The 18415-nt window shown below is 41.0% G+C and overlaps 1 protein-coding gene across 1 annotated transcript; it reads right to left on the bottom strand.

Moving 5' to 3' along the window:
- Positions 1–1799: 1799 nt before the first annotated feature.
- bub1 (BUB1 mitotic checkpoint serine/threonine kinase) lies at positions 1800–17507 on the bottom strand. Its single transcript, XM_075458838.1, has 24 exons — positions 17460–17507; positions 17251–17310; positions 15742–15883; positions 15453–15649; positions 15240–15280; positions 15046–15122; positions 14914–14963; positions 14248–14423; positions 14034–14152; positions 13302–13708; positions 11727–11761; positions 11532–11651; positions 11341–11445; positions 9875–9956; positions 9500–9581; positions 8702–8879; positions 8551–8617; positions 6063–6793; positions 3990–4090; positions 3741–3902; positions 3495–3652; positions 3167–3344; positions 2974–3080; positions 1800–2207 (listed from the first exon to the last, which is right to left on the bottom strand). Exons 1-24 carry the CDS (start codon positions 17480–17482, stop codon positions 2009–2011), a joined length of 3597 nt encoding a protein of 1198 aa, XP_075314953.1. The 5' UTR covers positions 17483–17507; the 3' UTR covers positions 1800–2008.
- Between the last annotated feature and the right edge of the window lie 908 nt (positions 17508–18415).

Here is an 18415-nt window from a genome sequence, read left to right as displayed (position 1 = left end):
AACAAGATAAAAAACACTAAAACTAAGGGAAAAGGTACTCAAAACAAGTGAAAAAAAATCTGCACATGCAGCAAGATAATTTGACTTGGCAAGATTTCTTAAATTAAGATTGTAGGAGTCTTTTTTCTAGATTTAACAAAGGCAGTTTTGTGAACAAACATTTGTCATATGCTTAAAATCCAAGGTATAAAGTCGTTTTCAGATATTTTCTGTGTGACTCTTGAATCAAGCATGTTGAGTTTGTTATTGAATCTTAAAACAAGATTTATTTTGATGAAACTTTGGAGGAGAAACGTGATACATCTTATTTTAAGTGTTAATTGTCTCATTTTATGATTCCCTGCCTGTTTGAGACGAAGTTTTGCTTGATATAAGATTATACTGTTAAGTTGAAGACTTAAAATAAGAAATTAATTCTTAAAACAAGAAAAAATATCTAGCCCTTCTAAATGTAAGTTTTTTTTCTTGGTAAGAACCAAATAATTTGCAGTGTACAGCATCTGTTGTTAACCAGCTCTGTGATCATCCTCCTTTCCTGTTACCGCTCTGTCTGCTGTCTCTGTCTGCCCGGATATTTTTAAAGCAGAGCAGAGAGCTGTTACAGCTGTTCCTGCATCAGGGCTCCAAGCTCGTCCATTTTATCCAGCAGTGATCTCACATTTCCCATGATGATCAGGGGAAAAAATGGTTTAAACCTCCTCCTTTCAGTCCGTTTCTTTTTCCAGAATATGTCACCTTTAACCTTTAACTGTATCCCCTGAACCATCAAGAGAAAATGGCCTAAACCTTCTGTTTGCAGTGGAGTAAAGAGCTCGCTGTCGATGCTAAATTAGTCTTTTTGAGACAGAAACGGCCAACTCTAGCTGCTTTTCCACCACTAACACCAACTGTTAGACCCGGTAATCAGACATGCTGCTGCGACAGGTTTTTATTTAAAAAGCTCCGACTTCCTGTTCATGGGAACAAAGGACTTGTTTCTTCAACAGTCTGAGTTTACCGGAGCTGTTCTTATATTGGTACACTGACTTTAAGAGATAGTTATAAACATTTAAAGTAAAAAAAACAGCACCAGCTGCTGGGATCAGATTTATATTGAGCAGAACAAGAACTGCTGAAATAAATGCATTTATCAGCTTCTTATGAGGAAAAAAAGAGAAAGAAAACGTGAGAATTATTCACAATTAGTTCCAGTTAACATATCTGTAACATCGGAGCCGAAACGAGAAAGTTGTAAAAGTCTGCTGCTCACAGGCTTTTATTTTGTAAAAGTCTGCTGCTGTCTGCTGTGGAACAGGAAAAGAAAGTAATCGGCGGATCCACCAAACATGGAGAAGGGTACGGAACTTTTACTCGGCCATTTTCATGTTAAAGTTCTTCCAGACGGCGGAGTGGACAGAACCAAAGTCATCTGTAAACACTGCCAAGTTGAATTGTCTTCTCAGCGTAGTAGTTCCAGTCTAAAATATCACTTAAAGGCAAAACACACAACTGATAGCAGCAAGTCATTCAAGGAAACAGACAGTGGAGCGAGGCTTCTACATAAAAACTACAGAAAGATGCTGATGTTAAAAGTGTGTTTGCACAACAAATGTTATGGCACTTTCATTCATATGGCAGCACATTTAAAATAAAGCTAAATGCTAAAAGCTATACGCTACTTTTGGATTCATTTTTGGATTCTGCGTACAAATGCGATTAATCGTGATTAATCAGGGAAATCATGTGATTAATTAGATTAAACATTTTAATCGTGGCCCAGGCCTACAAAAAACCTTAAATCCTGAAGCTTCTGGGTCGGTTAAAGCGGTAAAACAATCAGTAACAGAGCAGAGGAAGCTGGTCTTCATCGTTAAAAACAGTTTATTCTTCACTGCAGAAAAACGGGGTCGTTGCCTCCAGAACGATTTTAAAGGAGACAAAAATTTACTTTAAATGGTAAGTTAAATATGTACAAATGTACAACTCATGGAGTCATTTTCTTTGAATCAGGCAGACGTTTGTGGGCAGGTCATCGCCGCCCGGCCTTGCGGTTCTCCAGCAGCAGAACCACCAGGCGGCTCTTGAGCGACGGCAGCTTGCTGCTGTAGTCGTGCTGCAGGACGGACGCCAGCTGGCAGCGGAGGCTGTGCAGGCTCGCCGGCGAGCCGCCGTCTGGCACGTTGAGCAGCGTGTGGAAGAACTCCAGCCACAAGTCGCTGTGGGGGTTTCTGTGGGAGAGGAGACCTGGTTAGGACATCTGAACAGAGCACACGTTACACTTCTAGGAGTAGTTTTAAATCTCTATACTTTTTACTTTTCCTTGAGTAGATGTGTGCAGCAGAAGCTGTCCTCTTACTCCGCTACATTAGGCTACAATGAGCTGGTTACTTTTCTTCTTACCTCTTTGGTATTCTACGCCTCATTATTTTTACCCCCCCGCGTACGCCTCATTTTAATGTTTTATTCTGACAGAGAGAGAGACTTCCGCCAAAGGCTCTACCACCTGACTTGAGGAAACATGTAGCGGTAAGTTTGAATGTTTGTTTTTTAGGTTCCATATGTTTTAAACATTTCCTAAGTCTCTTTTATTTTTTATTGAAGTACCTGGATTATTTTTAATTTAAGCTATTTTGTAATTAATCCTTCAATATTAATTATTAATAATTAATTAATTAATTTTAATTTATTTTATCAATTGGATGAACTCTAATTTGCCTAAAGATGATTATTTAGTATTTTTGTCTGTCTGATTGAATGCTTGTGTTAACAAATAAATCAGACGTTACTCAACAGTTACTCAGTACTTGAGTAGTTTTTTCACTCTTACTCAGGTAATTATTTGGATGACTACTTTTTACTTTTACTTGAGTATAATTTTTGGCTGCTCTGCCCACCTCTGTGTGTCTGGATGTAAAAACTTCATGGAAAATACATAAAAAGGTTCATTAAGAGACCAACATTCAGATCCAAACTCATGGACTTTTGTGCATTTACCTTCGAAATACTCCGTTGGTCTTCCACACGCCGCCTTCGTTGGTGACCTGCATGTACGTCCCAAACAGCATACAGTAGACGGTCCCCGCTATCCCAAAGTAGTCCGTCTGTGAACACAGAAACACCTCTGAAATACGCCGTTTTAACCGGTGAAATGTTCCCTTTTCCCTCACAGATTCTGCAGTAATGTCACCTGGTAGCTCCACGGTTTCCCGCTGAGCATCTCCGTGCACTGGAAGCCGGACGTCAAGCACTTGGCGGTGAACGCCGTGCCTTCTGGGAAAAGCTCCATGTCGATGCTCTGTCCGAGGTCGATGAGAACGAGGCCGTGGTCGACGCTCTCCGAGTCGAAACACTTGTTGTCCAGGAACCTGAAAAACGGCAAAAAGGAGGAGTTTCAAATCTGTGACGGATGTTTGCTGCTGATATGGGATGTCATACAGCTTCATGTCAGAAGAGGCGAACTGTCCCTTTAACAGTGGCTTTGAAGACGATCAGAAGACGACGCGCTGAAACGGTACCTCTCTCCCAGCATGAAGTTGTCGGGCTTGATGTCGGCGTGGATGATGCGGGCGGCGTGCAGCCGCTCCACCGTGTGCAGGATGCAGATGGTGAAGTACAGGACGAGCGGCTGAGGCATCACTTTGTCGCTCAGGGTTTTGTAGATGTTCACCGCGTTCTGAAAGGCGAGCCGCAGCATGTCAGAGCAACAGAAACACATCTTTACGTGAAGATAAAAACCAGCGAGGGGGTGAAACCGGACGCACCAGCAGGGTGCCGTAGTTGTGAAGCTCGCCGAGCAGCGCGCTGCCGTTGTGGAAGAGGTGGGCCGAGTGCACGCTGCTGCACAGGCGGCGCACGGCGGGCTGCAGCCGAGCGTCCAGCTGGGTGTGGATGTAGAACTCCCAGGGGTTGGCCGGCTTCTGGACCTGCGGCCAGCACGCACGTTTAAACGTTTAAGGTGAACATTCGCCACAGAAACTGGTGAAAGAAGCTTTTTTCATCATCCTTCTTACCTTTAAAACCTTCCTCTCGGAGGTCATGGGGTCGGTCACCTGATAAACTGTAGCAAAGGCTCCTTCCCCCAGAACGCAGTCAATTCGGAGGGACGCCTTTCCTGTCAGGAGGCAAACATTTGCACCGTTTACGGGTGTTTAACGAGCTAAACTTCAGACTTAGTGACAGTTAACAGCTCGTTTATGCTTCAACTGTCACAGTGCGAGGAATTAATTCATAACAGTCCAGTTATCATCAATGCTTTTTATGCATTTATGCAAGAAAATGTGGACAGAAGCTGTAAAAATGTGTTTAAAACTTAGAAAAAGTTATAGTAAGCTTACATCAGGTGGTTCTATCCTTTAAAAACCTTTATTTTATATCCTTTTATGTATTTTTAATGCTTCTTCCACTCCCTGCTGCAATGCTTTTATTTTATGTGAAGCACTTTGAATTGTTTGTACATGAAATGTGCTACAAATAAATTTAAAGTGATTTGAGATTTGATTTAAGAAAAGAGGAAACAGATAATCAGTCAGAGTTCTGATCGTGTTACTGCAGCTTCTTATCGGCAGGACAGAATGATCAGCTTAAAGGGAAAGGGTCCCCATCAAAGAACAAGTGTCTGCAGGCTCATGTAATGATGTTTATGCATCATGACAAAGTTTAGATTTGGCTGATATTCATGTTAAAGGGACAGTTCGCCTCTTCTGACATGAAGCTGTGTAACATCCCATATCAGCAGCATCATTTCTGAACATCTTCTTACCCCCTGCTGCGTCCTGTGAGCAGAGTTCCAGCCTCGTTTTGGTGTTGATGAAGGTAGTTCCGGCTAGTTGGCTGGGGTTTAAAAAATAAAGCGTTTTGCTTCTCAGAACAATATGCATTCAACAGAGTAATACATTTGCATCACAAAATGGTTCTCCAGGAAAAAGTCAGACCTCACAATCTCTTGGCCCTATTTTCTCTCCCTGCGTATCACTGCCTGCTGCGCAGACCGAGCAGCAAACACCGTAACAGGCGCGGCTGTCAGCAGTGATACGAAGGGAGAGAAAATAGGGCCAAGAGATTGTGAGGTCTGACTTTTTCCTGGAGAACCATTTTGTGATGCAAATGTATTACTCTTTTGAACGCATATTGTTCTGAGAAGCAAAACGCTTTATTTTTTAAACCCCAGCCAACTAGCCGGACTACCTTCATCAACACCAAAACGAGGCTGGAACTCTGCTCACAGGACGCAGCAGGGGGTAAGAAGATGTTCAGAAATGATGTTGCTGATATGGGATGTTACACAGCTTCATGTCAGAAGAGGCAAACTGTCCCTTTAATTAATGACCAAAGAAACGCATAAAAAGGGGAAATTAAACAGAAAACAGCTCCAGGTGTGGTCTGTAGTAGTTAATCAGAGATATGTGCATGTGTGTGTCAACAGGTGCCGACCTGGATGGGTTAAAAGCGGAGGACAAATTTCGTGTGTTTGCATGACCAATAGGGTTGCAAAATTCCCGGAATTTTCAAAGACGGAAACTTTCCATGGGAATCTAAGGGAATTAACGGGAATAAACTGTGAATAAACTGGGAAAATGAATGAATTGAATGGGACTTTGTGGAGATTTTTGGATGGCGGGCATTTCTGAATGAGTGGGGTTAGGGGATGGGTAATATTGAACCCAACACTCCTGTTTTTGTTCATCCATGAAACAAGTAATTAGAACGTGTTCTACTCTACTTACAAATAAATCTGTTGAAATTTTGTATGGATGTTTTCTTATGACTTCTGTTTATATTTATGCTTGGATATAATATATTCCCAGTTAGTTCTCCTAAATTCCTACATTAGTTCCCATAATTCCCATTATTCCCATGGAAAGTTTCCAATATGGAATATATCCAAAATTCCCAACTTCCCATGGAAATTTACCGGAGACTTTCCGGAAATTTTCCGCCCCTTTGCAACCCTAATGACCAATAAATCTGATCTGATCTTAATATGTGATTATTTCCTGCTGCTAAATGAGATATTTTAGTTGTCTTCATGCAAAGCCAGCTGCAGCCCGACTTCAGACGCCTGAAACGGAGGCGGGACTTCTTACCCATGCTGATGGTCATCTTGGGGCTGATGGCGGGGACGCTGCACGGCCAGCTGATGCAGCGGGGGTGGGCGGTGAGGGGCGGGCTGACTGTGGACAGCAGGTCAGAGATCAGCTCGTTGTCCCAGGGATCGGACACCAGCCGGGCCGGTTCTGCGCTCATGGACACGTCTGGACTCGCGGTGGGTTCAGACATGGAGACGTCCGGCTGCTCCGGACTCATGGGGGCGTCGGAGAAGGCCGCCGCCGATCTCCTGAGGCGACAGGGACTGAGGAAGGCGTCCAGGTCGGGCTCGGCGGTGGCCTCGGGGCTCCTGACCGTGAGCCAGTCTGGCTTCAGAGCGCATTCGGGGCTCATGGGAACGTCACAGAATTCCTCCTCAGGTCGGTCCAAATCTTCCAGGATCTGAAAGGCTTCGGTTTCGCGTCCCCCTGGGCTCAGAGGGGCCGGTTTGGGGGGCTGCTCCGGGCTGGTGTACACCTCCCAGCTGGGTCCGGCTGCCCTGGGGGAGTCGGCGGGACAGAAGGTCTGGTCCCTGAAGGTCTGGTCCCTGAAGGAGAGCACGGCCGGAGGAGGGGGCTGCACCATGGTGATGGAGGAGGTGGTGAGGCAGTGCTGGGCTGAGGCCAGCCCCTCGCCCACGATGGTGCCTTGCCTCGCCGAGGAGAGCCCCAGCTGGCTGACGGCCGTCTCAGAGCCCTTATCGTCAGACGGACTCTGTTCCATGATGGGGCTGAAGGAGGAGAGATAAAAAAAGAGATAAGAGATAAAAGAGATGAGACTTTTACACTGGAATAAAATGCCCCTCCAAAAATAAATAAGAAAAACAACAAATAAAAGAAGTTTTTGCTTGAAATAAGTAAAAAAAAATCTGCCAATGGAACTAGTGAAAATCGGCTTGTCGAGATTTCTTGAAATAAGATGTGATATTTGGGACTTTTGAGATAAAAACTGATCTTGAAATTAGCTTAAAAACCTCTTCAAATGTAAACAAGACATTTAAAAAGATATTCAAGATGTATCGTCTTCAAACAAGTCCCTATATCTGGCTGAAATGGTGCCAGTTAGGCAGTTGTGTCTTATATTAAGTGTAATGAGATATTTGGACTAGAAATGAGACAAATATACTTGGTAAGACTTGGATTTTTTCCAGTGTAACCTGAGACAAACGACAGCAAAACAACCTGAGAGACACAGACTGCCTCCATCAGGACCAGAGGTGGGTGGTAACGAGTTACATTTATTTGAGTAAGTTTTTGAAAACATTATACTTCTAGGAGTAGTTTTAAATCTCTATACTTTTTACTTTTCCTTGAGTAGATGTGTGCAGCAGAAGCTGTCCTCTTACTCCGCTACATTAGGCTACAATGAGCTGGTTACTTTTCTTCTTACCTCTTTGGTATTCTACGCCTCATTATTTTTATCCCCCCGCGTACGCCTCATTTTAATGTTTTATTCTGACAGAGAGAGAGACTTCCACCAAAGGCTCTACCACCTGACTGTGTTCCACCAATCAGACGCAGCCGTGCAGTCTGGTCACGTGACCGTACTCGATCTCAGCGGCGGGACGGGTTAGCTTTAGCATTAGCAGTCGTAGCAAACAAACAAAGAAACAGATGAAAAATGTCAGAACCAACGGTGGGAAATGAAGACACAGACGAGGCCTCATACTGAAAGCATGTTTACCTTACAAAGAGTGAGAAACAGCAGCTACATTATGTGTCTTCTGTGTCAACCAAAACAAACGCACATTTCAGCAGAAACTCAACATCTAACTTGAGGAAACATGTAGCGCTAAGTTTCCTAAACTCGTTTTTCCCCCATGGATAGGTGAATGTTTGTTTTTTAGGTTACATATGGGTTACATATGTTTTAAACATTTCCTAAGTCTCTTTTATTTTTTATTGAAGTTCTTGTTGCTTGTTTTTAAATTCATTTAAATTATTTCTTTATATTCTTTTATGTATTTTAATGCTTCTTCCACTCCCTGCTGCAATGCTTTTATTTTATGTAAAGCACTTTGAATTGTTTGTACATGAAATGTGCTATACAAATAAATTTGATTTGATTCTTGAATTTACCTGGATTATTTACTTTAAGCTATTTTGTAATTAATTAATTCATTTTAATTTATTTGATCAATTGGATGAACTCTAATTTGCCTAAAGATGATTATTTAGTATTTTTGTCTGTCTGATTGAATGCTTGTGTTAACAAATAAATCAGACGTTACTCAACAGTTACTCAGTACTTGAGTAGTTTTTTCACCTTTTTTACTCTTACTCAAGTAATTATTTGGATGAATACTTTTTACTTTTACTTGAGTCATATTATTCTGAAGTAACAGTACTTTTACTTGGGTATAATTTTTGGCTGCTCTACCCACCTCTGGTCAGGACTGAGAATGAACTGAGCTCTCACCCCCCATGAGACCGTCTTAATGTGGGGTTCGGGTTCAACCCTTAATGGACCCGAAGACAGATGGATTACCTGAGTTTTTTGGTCTGACGGCTGATGAAATCGTTGTTGTCAGCATCGCCGCCGTCACAGTTGATCTCTGAAGAGCAGAAATCAAAGGTCGAATATTAACGAAGACAAAAAGAAAGAGCAGATGGCGCCGAACGAAGTCCGGGTTCTGTACCTGGGTCTGGGAAAAAGCTGCCGTTGAAGGGAGTTTTGTGCGTGAACGGAGTGGAGACGAACTGGGCCAACAAGGCGAAGTCCGTGGTGCTGTTGGGACACGCCGCCAGCGAGTTAAGCGAGTTGAAGCGAGCTCCCCACATCGTGCTCTCGTCTGGGATCAGATCCGGGGGCGTGTCCTAGTTCAGTAAAAAGACATTTAATTCTGCTCGTTTGGTCATTTATCAACTCACACTGGAAAAAAATCAAAGTCTTACCAAGTATATTTGTCTCATTGAGTATCTCATTACACTTAATATCAGACACAACTGCCTAACAAGTTCTATTTCAGCCAGATATAGGGAATTGTTTGAAGACAATACATCTGGAATATCTTGTTAAATGAAAAAGTCTTGAAAACAAATTGTTTTGAGTCGGATTTCATATGAAACAAGCTTTTTTTTTTAACATTTGAAGAGGTTTTTAAGCTAATTTCAAGATCACTTTTATCTCAAAAGTCCTAAATATCACATTTTATTTCAAGAAATCTTGACAAGCCGATTTTCACTAGTTCCATTGGCAGATTTATTTGCTTATTTCAAGCAAAAACCTCTTTTATTTGTCGTTTTTCTTACTTATTTTTGGAGGGGCATTTTTTTCCAGTGCAGAAATGAAAATTAAAGCGTTTCCACGTTAGTTAAACGTGGAACTAACTAAGCCCACCTGAGGGGAGGGCTCCGTACGGGCAGTTAGCATAACGTCCGTTAGCATAGCGTCCGTTAGCATAGCGTCCGTTAGCATAGCGATCATTTCTACTCACGTTGGGCTTTTCCGTCTTCTGCACGGCGAGTTCAGCCAGAGTTCTGACCGGCTTCAGGCTGTCAGCCGCAGACGGAGCCGCACTGAACAGAACAAAATAACAAAAATAAATCTAATCGTTTACTTTTAAAGCATGATACCAAATATCTTTGCTTTTTCTTGATAATGAGACAGTTTTAGGTGCCTAAAAACATTACAAATTTGGACTCAAACTGGTGGATCTCAGGCTGGATGACGTCAGATGAAGGAAATTATTCACGAGAAGTCACAGAAGGTGACTAAATAACTGATAATAACTGAAAATTAGAAAGCCCAGCTAGCTTCAGCATACAGTCAGAGTGTCCGTCCTTCCTGGGGACCTGGAGCCCACATTTACCTGAGGTTCTCTTTGTCGTTGTCGTCCTGGAAGATGGTGAACGGGGCAGCGGCGGCGGCGTTGGTCAAGGAGAAGACGCCTTCTGCAAAATAAGAATTTAAAGACTTCAGTTAACTGGACAGAGAACAGCACGAAAAAACATAAAGTTGCCTTTTTTTTGGGACATTATGCTCAAGATAAACCAGCTTTCCCCACTTAAGGAGTGCCTCAGGGCTCCGTTCTGGGTTCCCTGTATGTGTTGCCTTTGGGGTCCATCTCCAGGAAACACATCCGGGTCCACAAGCCCATCAAACCTCTGCTGAGCCGTCTTAAAGCCTGATCACACAACCCCACTCTCTTCTTCCCTTCACTGATTTTAACGCTCACTTTTCAGGTTTTAAACGGACCGGCACCGCCCTACCTGTTAGTTGGTATTATTATTATTTATTCTATTTGCTTGTTTTTCCTTTAATTGTTTACATATCTTTTATACTATACGCTGTTACAACACAATAATTTCCCAAATTGGGATGAATAAAGTACTTCTCTTATCTTTAAGCTAACATTTTTAGTTATTTCTTTTAAAACTACATTTTGAATGTGCTCTATAAATAAACTTGACCTCGCGGTCACCTGCAGAACGAAGCTGCAGACCGTTCCAACTCTAAAAGACGGTTTTAGCTTCATCACATCCCGATAATTACTGAAATATCTCCGTCTGATGTGCATCTCTTTCTCTGTTCTGATCATTTCTGTCTGAAGTGTCATGACCTACAGTTCAGAATTAGGGCTGGGCGAGTTAACTCGTTATTATCGCATTAACTCGTTAATTATTTGACATTAACGCAGGTTTTCTGTTTTTTTTCTTTAAAAAAACTTTTTTTTGGTAGGGGGGGGGGGGGGGGGGGGCTTTTGTGCCTTTAATGGATAGGAAAGTTCAGAGAGACAGGAAGCAGGGGGCAGAGAGAGGGGGAACAACACGCAGCACAGGGCCGTTCCAGACTAAAATATCACTTAAAGGCAAAACACACAACTGATAGCAGCAAGTCATTCAAGGAAACAGACAGTGGAGCGAGGCTTCTACATAAAAACTACAGAAAGATGCTGATGTTAAAAGTGTGTTTGCACAACAAATGTTATGGCACTTTCATTCATATGGCAGCACATTTAAAATAAAGCTAAATGCTAAAAGCTATACACTACTTTTGGATTAATTTGGGGATTCTGCGTACAAATGCGATTAATCGTGATTAATCAGGGAAATCATGAGATTAATTAGATTAAACATTTTAATCGTTGCCCAGCCCTATTCAGAGTACACAAACACAGAAAGAACATGTTTATCTTCCAGTTTTTCTGGTTACAGAGGTCCCCAAATTCCGCCCATATGATCGGTGACCATGACAAGAACATTTTGTGTGAACTTTATGTGAACACCAGGCCTAAAAACATTCATTTTACAGAATGATTTTAGTTTTTTTTTTTACCACTTCTTTCCAGATATAAGTCCTTCTCAGCGGCGTGGAGCTGCGATGTGCTGCTGAACATGTCGTCCAGGAGAGTCGGAGCCTGGAACATGTCCATGATCACACCTGGAGCAGCAGAAAAAGAGTCCAACATATTGTGCTATACGGACATTGGAATCATTCACAACCACGAAAGGAGCTGACCAACTCACCCAGCGCCTCTCTGGTGTTGACGGTGGGCGACGGCAGCACCCTGGATGGCGTGGCCTGAACAAAACCCAGCGAGCTGTTGGGAGTGATGTGCGACAGGTTCGCCGTGGCTCCCTGTGACACTGAGGGGACACACAGAAGGTCTGAGGACGTCCGAACAGAGCAGGATCGGATAACTGAGCGGCTGGTTAACTCACCCTCAAGTTTCTCCTCAGCTGACTGACTTCCATCACTGAGAGAAAAGGAGAAACGGTCGTTTTTATTAAAGAATCCAACAATAATTCAACGGGAAGTCGTCTGGATGTGAAAAACTAAATAAATACACTGGAAAAAATGTACCTCCAAAAATAAGTAAAAAAACAACAAATAAAAGACGTTTTTGCTTGAAATAAGCAAAAAAAATCTGCCAATGGAACTAGAGAAAATCGGCTTGTCAATATTTCTTGAAATAAAATGTGATATTTAGGACTTTTGAGATAAAAGTGATGTTGAAATTAGCTTAAAAACCTCTTCAAATGAAAAAAAAAAAAAGCTTGTTTCATGTGAAATGTGACTCAAAACAATTTGTTTTCAAGACTTTTTCATTTAACAAGATATTCCAGATGTATTGTCTTCAAACAAGTCCCTATATCTGGCTGAAATAGCACTTGTTAGGCAGCTGTGTCTTATATTAAGTGTAATGAGATACTCAATGAGACAAATATACTTGGTAAGATTTAGATTTTTTTCCAGTGTACAAATGTTTCAAATAAAAAAAACCCTCATTATTAGTTATTACTCTGGAAACATGTCCTCGTATCGTAAAACAACTTAAGAAAGAACCAATTTAAACCTGGAAAATACGACTCAAGATTCAAACGATGGGTAGAAAACGGTGTAATTAAAAAAGGTGAAATGAAAACACGTGATCTTACAAATGAAGACGAGATGGAAAGATGGAATCTCAAGATGGAATCTCAAGACGACTCTGCCTTATATGTTAAGGATAAATGGGAAGAAATCCCGGGGGGGTGTGGTATAACACCCGGAAAACACATCCATTTATATATTTTTGTGTTTATGGTGGATTATGGCAGCTTCAGCCCTACATGTAAAAGCTCTAACCCTTAGAAATAACTTATTCTTGTGGCAGAAAAGGAAACAATTACTAAGAACCGGTGGATGCTCACAGCAGAAGACGTCCCAACAGTGGAAACAGGACATATTAGGTTAAAAATAAATAAATAAAAAATAAATAAATTTAAAAATAAAAAAAGGAAACAGGACATATTAGGTTAAAAATAAATAAATTAAAAATAAATAAATTTAAAAATAAAAAAAGGAAACAGGACATATTAGGTTAAAAAATAATAATAAATAAATAAAAAATAAAATTTTAAAAAAAGGGAAACAGGACATATTAGGTTAAAAAATAATAATAATTAATAAATAATAATCAATAAATAAATTAAATAAATAAAGGGGGGGAAACAGGACATATTAGGTTAAAAATAAATAAATTTAAAAATAAAAAAGGAAACAGGACATATTAGGTTAAAAATAATAATAATTGATCCATAATAATAATAATACTAATAAATAAATTAAATTAAATAAATAAATAAAAAACAGTACATGTCATGAAACCACATAAAAACTAAAATGTGCAGAAATTAGACTTTGAACAAGCTTAAAAAAAAACAAAACAAACAAAAAAATAAACACTGACCACCGTCTTTCTGCTTCAGATCCACAGAAAACGATCAACCTAACCAAACTTAACAGGCACTCACTGATGTGTGGCGTCCAAGCTGCCGTGCTGGACTCCAGCGTCCTGGAAAACGACGTCGGCGTTCGCAGCAGAGAAGCAGGCGGGTCTGATGAGCGCGGGGTCGGTCTGCTGGAAGCCTCCAGGCTGGACCACCGAGTCCTGGAGGACGGACGCTGACGCTCCTCCTGACTTTGGGAAACCAGCGCTCCCGTCAGGCAGGACAGAGGGATGATGGGATACCTCTGACCCCTCAGCGATGCCGTCGCCGTGCTGTTGGGGGGCGTCAGAGAAGGCGGCGGCCTCTTGGACGAAGGCCGGCTCGGTGTGTAATCTCAAACCGAGCGAGCGCCTGCTGCTCAGATGATTGGAGGGTCGAGGACGCCCGCAGGACGTCTGCAGAGCATCTGAGCTTCTTTGAGCTCCAGGTGGCTGAAATGGTTAAAAACCAGGTTTTAAACATGTGATTTCCTCAGAGTGAAGAAACGCCACATCAAACAAACCAGACTTAACTTTGGGATGTTTCAGGGTCACCTGAGCCGTCCCTAACTCGTATTGCAGTTAGAAATGTGACTGGAGCTCTAAAACCAATTTGAATTGGTTTTCCAATTCAAATTGGTTTGAATTGGATTACAACTGGTTGGAGTTGGACTACAACTGGTTGGAGATGGACTACAACTGGTTGGAGATGGACTACAACTGGTTGGAGATGGACTACAACTGGTTCAAATTAGATTATAACATGTTTGAATCTCACCAGCTGAGATGAGGTCCGGCTGGCCGGATCTCCACAGACCTCCAGCTTCTGGTTGATCTGCTCCATCAGACTCTTCAGTTTCTGGACTTGTTCCTCCTGCTCCCTCAGCTTTCTCTCCGCTTAAAGCAACATACACACAAAAAGATGCCTGTGACTGAAAAAGAAAGATTATTTTACAGATTTTCTGCCGCAGGTTCCCGAGCTGCCGACTCACTCCTTTCTCTCTGCTCCTTCTCCTGCAGCAAACGCAGGTATTTCCTCGCTCGGACCTCCTCGAAGCAGAACTCAGAGTCCTCACAAAGCAGCTCCTCCGTCATGTACTCGGACACGGTCTGAACGCCGGAGCTCTGACCGGAGGGAAGCGTCCCCGAGGTCTCAGAGCGGGACACTCTGTGGAGCACACGGGCCGTCAGGTGACATCACGACTCCATTTAAAGACATTTATATCACACGTGAACATTTTAGGCCCAGACACTGGTTGGAGTTGGATTACAACTGGTTGGAGTTGGATTACAACTGGTTTGAATTGGATTATAACAGGTTTGAATTGGATTGTTTCTCTGAAGTGCCTTGAGGTGACATTTGTTATGATTTGGCGCGTTATAAATAAAACTAAACTGAATTGAATCCCCTGGTGAATAAGACATGCAAACTACAATTTAAGAACTTAACTTAAAAAAAAAACTTTGAATCGACTTTTAAATCATATAAATACATAAAATTTACCATCATAATACTGTATGTGTAACAAATCAATTAAATAAACTCCAACTTGATTCTGCTGGTTTTAAGTCCCCAAAGTTATGTCAGAGTTCAGGAGCTTCTCCTCTGATCAACACCTGAAGCTCCAAACCTTTAAAAACATTAAACTCCCACTTACATTATCGTCATTCTATGTGCAGGAGGTTTGGAAGGACAATCCACTGACATCTACAGAAAAAGACACTGAGTATTAAAAGCGGATAATGGCGTCACTAAAACAATCATAATGAATATTCAGAGGGTTTCCCACCTTGTTCTGCTCCACAGTCTCTCTCTGGGAGGGCATCTGATTGGTTAAATGGGAGTTCTGCAAAGGACTTCGACCTCCTGCGCGATAAAACATTAAAATAAAACTGAGACAGAAGCTGACAAAATGCTATGAAGGAGAAAGAAACAGCTTTTTATTATAATTTTTCATAAACAAGCAGGTAAACATCATCTTACCGGCCACGGGCAGCTGGCTTCTGGTCCTGGTTTGAAACTGCCTGCAGATCAGAGGGATTCTTTAGTGAAGCTGTACACAGTCACACAGCTTTGGATAAGCTTCTAATCAAAAGGTTTAACCAGTGAAATATCAGCACAAAAGCCAATAAAACAGAGCAGAACAGTCTAATGCTTGTCGAAACAAACCAACAGTGTTGGGTCATTAAACTTTACCGGTATTCATGGAGAACAGTGTCCGCTGGCTGGGCCTGGTTCCCCAGGGCTTTCTGGTAGACTGCGTCGGCCTGATCGTTCATGCCTTTCTGTTCAAACTGCTGTGCCAAGGCCACATAAAGAGCAGCAGTTCTGGTGCCGACGCCTTTACTGAAGATGTGACTATACAGCGCGACGGGGTCCGAGTGATAACGCGCCTGCGAGACAGTTGACATGAAGAATTGTTCATGTAAGACTTCAGCAGTCCGTTCACGTGCCTGCTGTACAGTAATATCTCTTTCACACTTACACATTTGATGCAATGATTGATGTATCTGACGTCGTCTGCATATCGCTCAACATTCAGAAATCTCTGGACAAGACTGTCGAATACCAGTGACATCCCACCGCCGCTGTCAGCAGGAAGTCTCTGCTCCAGGAACTCAACGAATCTGGGAAGAGAAGCAGTTACACAATATCTGTTGGGTAGCTTAAGCCTTAAGAGTGTGTGTAAACATATTACAGTTTTATTAATATGTTTGATTTTTGGTAGTACGAACTACATCTCTAACATCTTAAAAATGGAAACAGAACAAACAAGCGAAAGTTAAAGAACTGACAACAGGAAAAGGTGACTGAGGATAATATTAGAGGTCAAATCTACGTTAAAATGGGTCTTGTGTGTGAATATTTCCTGGGTTCGTTACAGCACTTTGTGTCAACGGTGGTTGCTGTAAAGTGCTCTATAAATAAAGTTGCTTTGCTTTGCTTTGCTTGTCGACACCACTGTGTTAATCTAAAACTCTACCATCAGTCCAGGCTAACATTCAGTGGCGTGTTGTTTGCTTTTGCAACCAAATCTTTCCTCCGTTTGTCCCTGATTTTCCTTTTTATTTATTAACAGCACAGTGCATATTAATAACAGTACATCTGTGACATGTCAGAGTTAGCCAAAGGCTAGTTTTCATCTGTAGTCCTGGTGCACACTTGTACAATGGCACCCTAAAAAAAACATGGAATGTTAAACAATAAAATCATCAACAATTAAGAACAACATATAACAGTGTTAGTTCATAATGGAGAGAGCAACAGTGATGGTAGGAAACAGCAAAATACAAGTAGAAGTAGTTCAGCGGATCAGCATAGCTCTTCTTTAAGCACACGTAGCAGCAACAAAGCGTTTAATAAAAGCATAAAATCATCTCTGAGTATCAAGCATTGATAAAACCGATGAAAACATTTGGTAGATGCATGAGAATTTAACAAGCAGTGCTGAAACAGTGCTTTCATTTTCAGTCATTTTGCTTTGTGCATGCTGAGCCTGCATTTTAGATTCAGACAGAACTTTATTGATCCCTTTGGGAGGTTCCCACAGGGAAATTCTGATAGATTTAGCAACAAACCTGGAACTTGAGATATATTTAAAAAGCACAGGGTCTGATGCCAGCCTCCATCAGTTTCTCAACATAGCACTGGCCCTCTCTATCAATTCCCTGCCACTTCTTCACATAAAACTGTCTAAGATGCCACCACAAAAGAAAAATATGCCAGCAGCCTTTGATTCTCTAACAAACTTCTCGTAGAATAGTTAGAGAAGATTCAAAAGGAGGACTTCGACATGCAGTAAGTTCCCATCTCTTCATCAAAATTAAATGTACATTTTTATTTTTAGAGATCAGAGATCATAACTTTTATTGAGGAAGAGCGACCTGCTGCGTCTAAGCTTTGTTTCCTACATGAACACAGAACCTAATTAGGAAGAAAGAGAAAACATCTCCCAAATAGAAATAAACACTAAGCTAACAGTCAAATAACTCACTTGTCCCATGGATCCAGAGGGTCGTCTCCTGCATATGAGGTTAAACTGTCTTCAAAACACCTGAAAGGATACATTTAGGCTTAATTTAAGGGAGATAACAGCATAATTACAGCAGTTTCCTTTATAAATTAGTCATAATATAACGCCCTAAAGCTAACTAGCATCGGGAGGCTAACATTAGTTTCCGTTGGTTTTCTATTGAGACTTACTGTAAATACGTCCTGATATCCATTTCGGTTAAATCTGTAAATGACAGAAACAGAAACAGAGATTCAACTCGCGTTCTACGAACAATTTTTGGTCTAGATTACAAATTAATATATCCAGGAAACTTGCATCGTTCGTGTTGCTTCTCAACTCCAAACTGCTACTTTCCTGTTAGATTTTAAATTTCGCGCTCAGCCAATAGCGTCACGCCACGTCAGGGAACCACGCCCCCAACATGTGACGACACCAGTCTAAGTATGAATGTTGAAAAACAAGACAAAACAAAAAAGGAGATTATATATCTTTGTGAGGAAAAATATAATGTCGTTACGATTAATTTCTATGAAGTAATTTATATTTGATATTGAACAGCAGAAAATGTGACAGTAATGATTACATATAAGAAAATACTGCACAAGTTCAAATGTCTTTCTCTGTAAATGTTGGGTTTTATTGTAAGATAGAGGTTAGTTAATAGTTGTCCATGGTCAAAACTACATTCATGATAATAGTTTACCTCAAAACTATTATGTGATTTATTTGCAAACGTTTTATGCCGTCATTTATCAATTAAATATTGCTTTTATAAGAACATTTCTATAAACATGTTTAACATACCTTACATCATTTTAGAAACTGTGTAAAGATTTGTTTTAGTCTTGATACACTCAAGACGTGTTTATTTTCAACTTGTAGTCCTCAAATATGGTTAGGATTTGGTTATGAAAGGTAAAAATAGACAAAGATATGGATGATCTTATAGTTCAAGTGAAGAAACCTTGTCCTAGTTAGAATTCATGATCTGTGCAAGCAAAATGCTCATGGAACAAGCAGGAATACAAAACCAACAATCTTTCTGTATATATATATATATATATATATATATATATATATATATATATATATATATATATATATATATATATATATATATGTATACATGTATATATAATATAGG

The sequence above is a fragment of the Odontesthes bonariensis genome, chromosome 24 (assembly GCF_027942865.1).
Source record: "Odontesthes bonariensis isolate fOdoBon6 chromosome 24, fOdoBon6.hap1, whole genome shotgun sequence".
Classification (NCBI taxonomy): Eukaryota; Metazoa; Chordata; class Actinopteri; order Atheriniformes; family Atherinopsidae; genus Odontesthes; species Odontesthes bonariensis.
Note: the sequence above shows the minus strand (reverse complement) of the source record. Positions and strands in the feature narration are given on the sequence as shown.

What these genes read in the sequence shown, in the direction of transcription:
- bub1 (XM_075458838.1), bottom strand. Translation starts at nt 17,482, where the DNA reads ATGGATATCAGGACGTATTTACA. An exon ending in GATATCAGGACGTATTTACA is followed by an intron (nt 17,311 to 17,459) that starts GTAAGTCTCAAT and finishes GTATCCTTTCAG; the next exon opens with GTGTTTTGAAGACAGTTTAA. An exon ending in CAAGATGACCATCAGCATGG is followed by an intron (nt 4,091 to 6,062) that starts GTAAGAAGTCCC and finishes GCCTCCTGACAG; the next exon opens with GAAAGGCGTCCCTCCGAATT.